The sequence below is a fragment of the Caretta caretta genome, chromosome 2 (genome assembly GCF_965140235.1).
Source record: "Caretta caretta isolate rCarCar2 chromosome 2, rCarCar1.hap1, whole genome shotgun sequence".
NCBI lineage: Eukaryota > Metazoa > Chordata > Testudines > Cheloniidae > Caretta > Caretta caretta.
The window spans coordinates 207,367,853-207,376,579 of record NC_134207.1 but is presented as its reverse complement, the minus strand read 5'-3'; the positions used below and the strand labels follow the sequence as shown (position 1 = coordinate 207,376,579).

Sequence of the window (8,727 nt, the reverse complement as noted above, 5' to 3'; positions counted from 1 at the left end):
TCCTTCGATGTGAACAGAGACAGATTCAGGCCCTTTATCCCTTTAAATTTGTGAGAGCAAATAGGGATATTTTTGATGCTGTGTGAGTCCGGCTCAGTATTGGTTTGGTCCACGTTTGATCTTCCGCGGTATTCAGACAGCATAACGCATTGGCAAACTCTCTAAACCAATCCACATGAAGGATGCGATTTCTGGGGTAGTGAGAGACAGGAGTGGGGTACTCAGAAGGGGAGACAGATAAATAAATGTATTCTAAAATTATATGTGTATAAGGGTCGGAGAACAGACCTCATTAAAATCATTTGACGAATGGGACACAGTAAACCGTTACACAGTGCAGTCCCAATGTACATTTCTCTCAGAAGGGTTATTTTCCAAGCAGCCCAGTGGTAATTTTCTTCACGCGATCGGGAAGCATTCCCTAAAGTACCAACTAAGGCAAAGACAGCTGTCAATGGAGCCCTTCCTATTTCCAAGGGCTTCTCAACCCTTCCCTCAGAATCTGAGCAGATTTGTACCCCCACAGTACTGACTAGTTTAGCCGATTAAGTACTTCAGCTTGTTCAAGACACTTTAATGCTGTATCTTACCTTCAAGACTCCCCCCTCCACCCCGGCGACAGTAGCTTGCATACATTTGGCATTGAACAAGACAAACTGGAGTTTTGTCCGTCTCATCGTTTGGGGCGTTTTCCCCCTCATTACCCATTGGTTACTTTATATTAGCGAAGGGACTTGATTTTTCATAAACTTCAGTCTCAAACTCTGTTGAACTGGAGTGCAGCTCCCCAGCTGCGAATCCCCTCCCCTCACTCTCCAGATGGTACCCCCTCTGCCAACGGTTAAAAATGATAACATTAAAAACAGTCCAACCACTATTATACCGGGGGTGCGCGTCACATTGCTGGAGCTTCCGGAGAAGAAAGTATTTTACTTCCCACCGGTGCCCAATCTTGCAATTTGATTCCTCTTCCAGCATTAGGAGGGGTGCAGGTCCAGACGCTGTCTAAACTTGCAAGGAAGAGAACAGAATACAAATTTAGTGTTCAGTTTTCACCATTTCAGGAGATTATCAAAATTGCATGCTACAAATTTGTGCGCGCATTCATCTGGAGGCATATTTAGTGCATTTCGTAAATTATTTTAGTATTTAAGACCACGGAGGGTGGTTTTGTCACTGTCTCCTCATCAAAATATTTGATTTGCCAGAAAGTAGTATGATTATCCCTATACGTGGAACAGATTTTTAATCTATATACTGATAATATTGTAAATCCTGGTTTCTTTTCCCTATCATCATCATAAACCTTCTTCACAGGGCTGTAAATAAATATAAAATGCTTCTTTCCTTATGTTTCCTATTCTCCTATCAAAACAACCTCACCTCAAATATGCCAGTAAATTCCCTACCAGATTGGAAAGGTAATTGGGTGAACATTTTCTGTAACATGACTAACCAATAACATTTTGAAAAGACAGGACAAGCTAGTTACAACAGATGGTGAAAATTACTTTACACTACACGTCTAAGTAAATATTTTTTAAAATAGATTAGCTGCTTCCCCTGCTCGTTGTAAATATAAAAATACACTTAAGAGACTCCATATGCTACTGCTTGTATGCAGATATACACTATCTTTATATAGGGTTCCTTATTTTTGATCAGTACTGTATAAATGGTGCCCCCTGCCATTTATATTTCACAGCATCTGTTACTTTGTATAAGGACTGGATTTGATAACTTCTATTTTGTTAAACCTGCTTCTCGTCTTGTCAACTATTTTTTGTAGCCGTTTTCCCTTCTTGCGAAATATAGAATCATATGCAAAATATTTTATTATAAAGGGGGGAACCACCCAACCGCAGAAAAATCATCTCGCAAATGGAAACTGTGGAAGAAGAAATAAGCAGATTCAAATGGTAAGTGCTAAACATCTAGGACATCTACAATTACGAAAACCGCATCAATAATGGTATTTGAAGTTTAAAACTGCAGTAATTATATTAGCGCCAATTCTAGCATTTAACACACCCTTTTGATAACAATGAAAATCACAAAGCAAACGCTGTCAAAGGAGAAATGTTGAAACGGAACAAGTGACCAAGGCTACCTATACACTAAAGTATTAATAAAAAGGTTTCCTCATCCTCGATTTTGCAAAGGATTCTTAAAACCTCATATGTGCGGTGACAAGGAAGCTGGCTGTAAGCACTACATAATGCATCGAAGGAAGAGGCTTGAGAATGTATCTTCACACTTCTACAATGTAGCTATGGATCTTCTGGTGAGTTTTAGATCAGGGTTCTGGTTCAAAAAAAAGAAAAATCAAAAGGTTACTTCATTATCAAGGCTTCCCCCTGAGGAACTCTTTCCGCATGTTACAGTCTCTTTGCAGCTGAATTCCATATGCATCTCTTTTTCACACTTCCCTCCGCATCCCAAGCCCTTACACCTGGTGCATCACCACTAGCCATTAGCTCCGGCTCTTCCTTTCATCTCTGCAGTGGCAGACGTTTCTATTTATCCCCCAGCAATCAATGTGTGGCGTCACCGGTGGTACTGTAATGACGATTGCACCATTAAGGATGACAGCTTAGAAAGAAGAGGGCAATGGTGATCCCTCCCAGAGCCGGCACAGCACAGTGTAGCGTTCGCATCACAAGGTCACCCTATCTCACCGCGGGCTCCGCTGCACTGGGCTGTGCGTTGCGCAGGATTGGGGCGGGAGGCGCGGGGGGGGTGGGGGGGAGGGGAACGTGGATTTTTGGGGGGGAAGAAAACCACAATGGAACCCAGAAAGGATATGGTGATGTTTCTGGAAGGAGGTCAACTTGGCACTCTTGTTGGCAAGAGAGTCTCTAATTTGTCAGAAGCAGTGGGAAGCCCAGTCCAAGAACCGCAGGACAAGATGATCCATCGGAGTTGCCTGAGCCCGAGATCTGGCCCCTTATCCTCCCGAGAAAGGGGACGAGGAGAGGAGGAGGTGGAAGTGCTGCCAGGGACAGGGACGGTCCCGGAGAGTCGCTCGGCGGCGGCAGCAGCTCTGCTCTCGGCCGGACAGCAGCTCGCCTCGGAGCCCATCTCTAGCAAAGGGCAACAGAGCAGCTCGGACACCGAGTCGGATTTCTATGAGGAAATCGAGGTGAGCTGCACCCCGGACTGCGCCACGGGAAACGCCGAGTACCAGCCCAGCAAAGGTACCCACCACTCCCCTTTGCTTCCCCCTTCCCTTCCCCGCGCTCGGGCGCCGGCCAAGCTGGGTGACTAGTGTCCTTGAGCCTGGAATATCTGTTAGGCTTCAGTTTGTTTTAGTGACCGGCCAGGAGTAGGGGTGTTTTGTACCCGAATTCGTTTCCTTTTTGTGCATTTGTTCTGCATGGAACAGTAGGGTTTGCAGATGTGGCTGTTAGGCACCCAGAGGCGCATATGGCTCTGAAGAGTCCTGATGACTTAACAGAGTGAGTGAAATCGCATCCTCACTTAAACATATCGTTGCCTTTGCAAGTTTTCCTGCAGCAAGACTTTATTCTAATTCACACCCAGTCTGCGAGCCTTTTCCTCCATAGTGCATGCACTAGGAAGCCCCTCTTTCCCTTCGCCCTCCCCCCAACGTTTTGTGTGCGTTTTTCAAGGGTTGAAAGCAACCTTCCCTGGGCTTTGCAAGATCAAACGATTTGTGTAACTGCGGGCAGAGAGCAGGGTGAAATGTGTTTGGATGAGCACGGAAGCAGCCATAAAGACCGTAAAATCGCTGCAGACTCCTGGCTGCCAAAGCTGCAGCAGTAGGTCCCTGTTTGCACGTTGGTTAAAGGTCCAAATTACCTTGTCACTTCCATGTCCCGGTGGCGCCAGCTCGGAAATGGTCCCAATGATTTAATTGCCTTTGGTCTCAGGCACAATGAGAACTGGCTGCATTTGAAAGCAAATGCAGCGTCCAGGCCTTTTTCTTCTGCTACCCCACCCCCTTCTCCCCTCCTTCCACCCCACAAGAAAAACAAATCAGCTCCTTTTCTTTTCTGTCCCTAGAAGTTGGGAGACTGGGCACAGAAGACGGTCGTTTCCCCTTCAGTTTGCCCAGGAGCTTTATTTAAACTTAACATGAGGGGATATTAACTCTGAGGGAAGGGTCCCCAAAATCTCCACCCTCACCCCGGGTAAGGAAGGAGCTCTGCCTGCTGCCATGTCTCCGTCCAGGCCATTTGCCATTGGTTTGCTGCCGGGGATGCTGGCTATGGCTATTGCACTGTACGGTGCCGATGACTGGGGTGGGAACGGACATCCACAAAAAGAAAACACGCAATTGGGGAGGGGGGGGGTGCCATAGCTTGATATTTAAACTGGGTGCTGAGGAGCTCAGCTCCTACCGCACACAATGCGGAAAGGAAGCACCGCAACCAGTAAGAACCCCGTGTAGGATCCGAGGAGGGGGCTGGAGAGATCACACTTCCTTACTTCCAGAAAGTAAACACCAAGTAAATGCCCCACTCCCTTCGCCCTATGTGCCCAGGCAGCTGGGGATCAGTGCCCCCAGCATCCGCAGGGCTGCGCCTGTGAACTGAGGATGCTGTGGATACTGTCCTGTGTTGGAGGGAGGAGGAAGGGGGGCAACAGCAGCGGGAGCAGGGGATCGATGGGGAAGCGGGCGGGGGGCGACCCCCCCCCCCGGTCTATGTATCACGCGTGTGTCTCTGCTCTCGGCTCCTCCACTGTGCAGGGCCGTGCTCGGAGGCTTTGGCCGGTGGCAGTCCCAGCAGCGGGGGGGAGCTCCCCAAGGGCAGCGGAGGCAGCGGCGGCTCCCAGGGTTCGCTGGCCTGCAACGCCAGCGATCAGATGCGCCGCTACCGTACCGCCTTCACCCGCGAGCAGATAGCCCGGCTGGAGAAGGAATTCTACCGGGAGAACTACGTGTCCAGGCCCAGAAGATGTGAACTGGCAGCTGCTTTAAATCTGCCAGAAACCACCATCAAGGTACACACCGCTTGGGCATGTTTTCAATTAGCACGATATAAATCTAAACGGCCGGGCTTCCTTGCAAAACGCTGGGAAGCGCTTTCAGTAGAACAAACATTTCCCGGCTGCGCCCTGCTACCTTCTGCACAAAAAGCAGCGCTCGGTAGCTTTTAAGACAAGTTATCAGCGATCAGGCAAGCGCGGCTTCTGACAGCCAGCCTCTAAGTGTTTTTACTCTTCTTTTCCCCTGATTTTAAGAATTCGTTCCCTTTACACTCTGGGAAATTTTAAATAATGAGCATTTAACATAAACGTTTCAACCGTTTGCCACGTGAAATAAAACACAAACCGAACAGCAAATGCCCCAGGGGAGTTCACAAGATGCTGTGAAGGATGCAGTGCTTCTAGGCAGTAGATACACTTGTTTGGCGTATGTGGAACTCCACAGCAAGCACAGTAGGAGAGCAATTCTGAAGCCAGGAAGAAAAAAGTGTCTACAAAAAGGCCACCACTTTGGATCTCCCTCTAGATTTATAGCAACTTTTACATGGACAAATTGTAGCTTTTACTTGATGACAGCTCATTATTTGAACGATATATTTTTATTTTGCCAGTTTAACCTATATAGTTAAAATAGTGGGTTAGCTCTCGTTCGCCAACAAACCAACCTCCGCACCCAATCTTTTCACTGTGGGAAACGAATGTACCAGCCGGGACTTTGGTGTGTGTGTGTCTCGCAGTCTGAGGCGAGAACAGACGGAGCACACAGTTGTGTCCAAAATGCATCTTCCGGCATGGCCTTTCTGCCTGCCCGACCGTGTGCAGGTTTTAAGAGCGTTCTCTCTTTCCTCTGTCTCTCCCAGGTCTGGTTCCAGAACCGCAGGATGAAGGACAAGAGGCAGCGTTTGGCCATGACCTGGCCTCACCCAGCAGATCCGGCTTTTTACACGTACATGATGAGTCATGCAGCGGCAACTGGCAATCTTCCCTACCCCTTCCCATCCCACCTGCCCCTTCCTTACTACTCCCACATGGGCATTGGTGCCACCTCGGCCTCTGCTGCCACCCCTTTCAGTACCCCTCTGAGACCACTTGACACCTTTAGGGTCCTCTCTCATCCTTACCCTAGACCAGAACTGCTCTGTGCATTCAGGCATCCTTCTCTTTACCCTGCCCCAACTCATGGACTCAGTAGTGCTGGAGGCAGCCCTTGTTCATGCTTGGCTTGCCACAGCAGCCAGTCCAATGGACTGGCACAGAGACCTTCAGGATCAGACTTTACCTGTTCAGCCACAACCAGGACTGACTCTTTTCTCACTTTCACACCCTCGGTGCTGAGCAAAGCAACCTCAGTATCCATGGACCAGCGGGAAGAAGTACCTTTAACAAGATAAAGCTGCATCTCAGGTTTATAAATCATATGCCCCTTTCATGGGCTCACATAAGGTTAAAGTACTTACATACAACGTTTATTTAATCGTGTTCTCTCCCATAAGTGGACACCTATGGGGGAAAAGACTAAAAATAGCTCAGTCTTTGAAGGATTTACATTCCAAGATAAAACAGGAAAGAAGAAGAAGGGAGGGGGGGAACCACTAGTGATGTGTTTGCTTAAGGAGGAATTTAGGCTTCTGCACTATGAAGGCAAAAACTGATATACACTACTTTCTACAATATACCATAGAAATGAACTAGGACTTTATTTTCTATGGCCAGATAACCTACCAAGGGGCAGAACTTCTCCAAACCACAGCAAAATCTTTATGCCCAATTATATATGACTGAAAAGTAAAATCTGAAATACTTGAAAGAAAAATTGCTGATAATAAAATGTCTTGTGTGCATAATACAAAGTCAAGATTTATGCTTTACCAGATTGTTCAACAACCAACTAAAAGGGTTTCGAGATAGCAACTCAACAGTATTATCCAGTTATTTCTAGAATCAAGAAAACTGTTTTTGCCATAAAGTACAGTGACATATTGTACATTACTTTCTTGGTTTAATTGCATTCTTTACCTCTTTCCCTGTCTCAGTAATATAAACCCTTCGTTTTTTAGCAGAAATCCAATATTTCGTCTCCTCCTTCCTCCCAACTTTTATTTCTAAGAGACAGACGGAAACTGGCAGAAAAAAAAAAGATCCTGTCAGTTTGTGGGTCAGAGCTATTTGTCCTTTAACTAACAATGTCCTATTATCAGTTGCTGAAATGTGCACACACTGACGAAATTAGCAAGTGATGTATATGTAAGGAGGCTTTTTGAATGTCGAATGTATAATGTTCTCTGAACAGAGACCCTATGCCAAACGTTAACAAGCCGCCAAGGGAAGAGATTAGGTGACAGGGAGCTGAACTCCTTCAGACAATCACTAGTCTGCAAATTAGAGCAAAGGCGATTTTCCTTCCTTTGTATTTCACCTTCAGGTCTCCCATTGGCTTATTCCTTTTCTTTTCCTTTGCTGCATTTGGGTTTTAGATTCGAGTGCTGGGGTGTTTTTTTTTTTGGTTAGTTTCCCCTCGTCCCCCCTCCTTCCCCAACCTCTGCATTTGTATGTGACTTTCACACCATTTGTGTGTAAAGTCTTTCCTCCGCCTTGAGATTAATTTATTTTTTCTTCCCTTTGCTTCTTGTATGTTACAGTGGAAGATAGTATTCGTGGTTTTGCTTGGATTGTTGTCTGAATGGGGTGCAGCTGTCAACCTGAAATTCTAAAAACACAAATATTGGACTGGGCTAATAGTTTCTTTCAAGACAGAAATTGTTTAATGAATTCTCTTTTTAAATAGCCCAAAGAATTCACTGTTACTATATGTTACCATGTCGCAATAAAGAGCTAGACAAATTTTAAGACCGCATCACAAATATTTTTATTGTGTTTGTTTTAAAAAAAACCCTAAGAATACTGCTTTCTACCGTTTCTTTTTCTTGCAGTTCCTTATATTTACAGTTCAACAATCAGGAAAATTAATGTTGAACGGAAACAAAGACATTTTAACACCTATGTTATCTACTTTGCGCTAAATTGCTGGGGAACGTCTGTTTAGTTTATTGTCGCATTTAAGACTTTTTGTCCTCGGGACAATGGGGCGAAAAACATATTTCTGTAGTCGTCTGCTCAAGTGTAAGAAAGATACGAATGCCTCTCAAACTATTTCTCATTTTAATAAAAACTGCTTATCCGAAAAACTGATCCAAAAGGGAGAGGGGGAATTCTCCACGCTCATCATTAAGGACCAACCCTTTCCATCAATTTTAAAGCAGAAATCTTTTTTTATTAAAATTGATGGGCCTTTCGTGTACGCCAAAGTATTATTAGAATGGTATTTAGTTCTATGAATAATAGGACGGTTGCGATTTCAGATAGTGGCAAAGGAATGTACTAAAACCCCCAAACCAAATCTAGGAATTAAGATTTAAAAGTTTGGGGCGGGGTTTGCTTTACCTACCTCTCTCAACATGCATGTCATTCACTAAAAGCATCAGTGCAGTGAAATACGAACGAATGAATAATAGCACAGTCTAGCAACCAGAATATATGAACCATGGCCAGATGCGGTCAAGGGACAGAACACTGAAGAGGACCACTTTCAATTGCCCAAAGCTAGCTAGGATCCTGCAGACTTCCTGGTGGCAAATCATTCATTGACTTCAATGGGAAATTCGCTTGCACAAGGATTTCGTTGTAATCTTGCATGCCTCAGGATGGAAGCAGGCTGTGGCGTTCACTCGGGCATATTGCTCCTCTTGAGAACACAGCCGTACTTAAAAAAATAAA

The 8,727-nt window shown here is 45.4% G+C and overlaps 1 protein-coding gene across 1 annotated transcript; it reads left to right on the top strand.

The window, feature by feature from the left end:
• The first annotated feature begins 2,785 nt into the window (after positions 1-2,785).
• On the top strand, positions 2,786-8,075 carry EVX1 (even-skipped homeobox 1). The gene is made up of 3 exons (XM_048837137.2): positions 2,786-3,197; positions 4,715-4,968; positions 5,814-8,075. Exons 1-3 carry the CDS (start codon positions 2,786-2,788, stop codon positions 6,342-6,344), a joined length of 1,197 nt encoding a protein of 398 aa, XP_048693094.1. The 3' UTR covers positions 6,345-8,075.
• Positions 8,076-8,727: the final 652 nt, after the last annotated feature.

What these genes read in the sequence shown, in the direction of transcription:
- EVX1 (XM_048837137.2), top strand. Translation starts at nt 2,786, where the DNA reads ATGGAACCCAGAAAGGATATGGTGATGTTTCTGGAAGGAGGTCAACTT. An exon ending in CGAGTACCAGCCCAGCAAAG is followed by an intron (nt 3,198 to 4,714) that starts GTACCCACCACT and finishes TCCACTGTGCAG; the next exon opens with GGCCGTGCTCGGAGGCTTTG. An exon ending in TGCCAGAAACCACCATCAAG is followed by an intron (nt 4,969 to 5,813) that starts GTACACACCGCT and finishes TGTCTCTCCCAG; the next exon opens with GTCTGGTTCCAGAACCGCAG.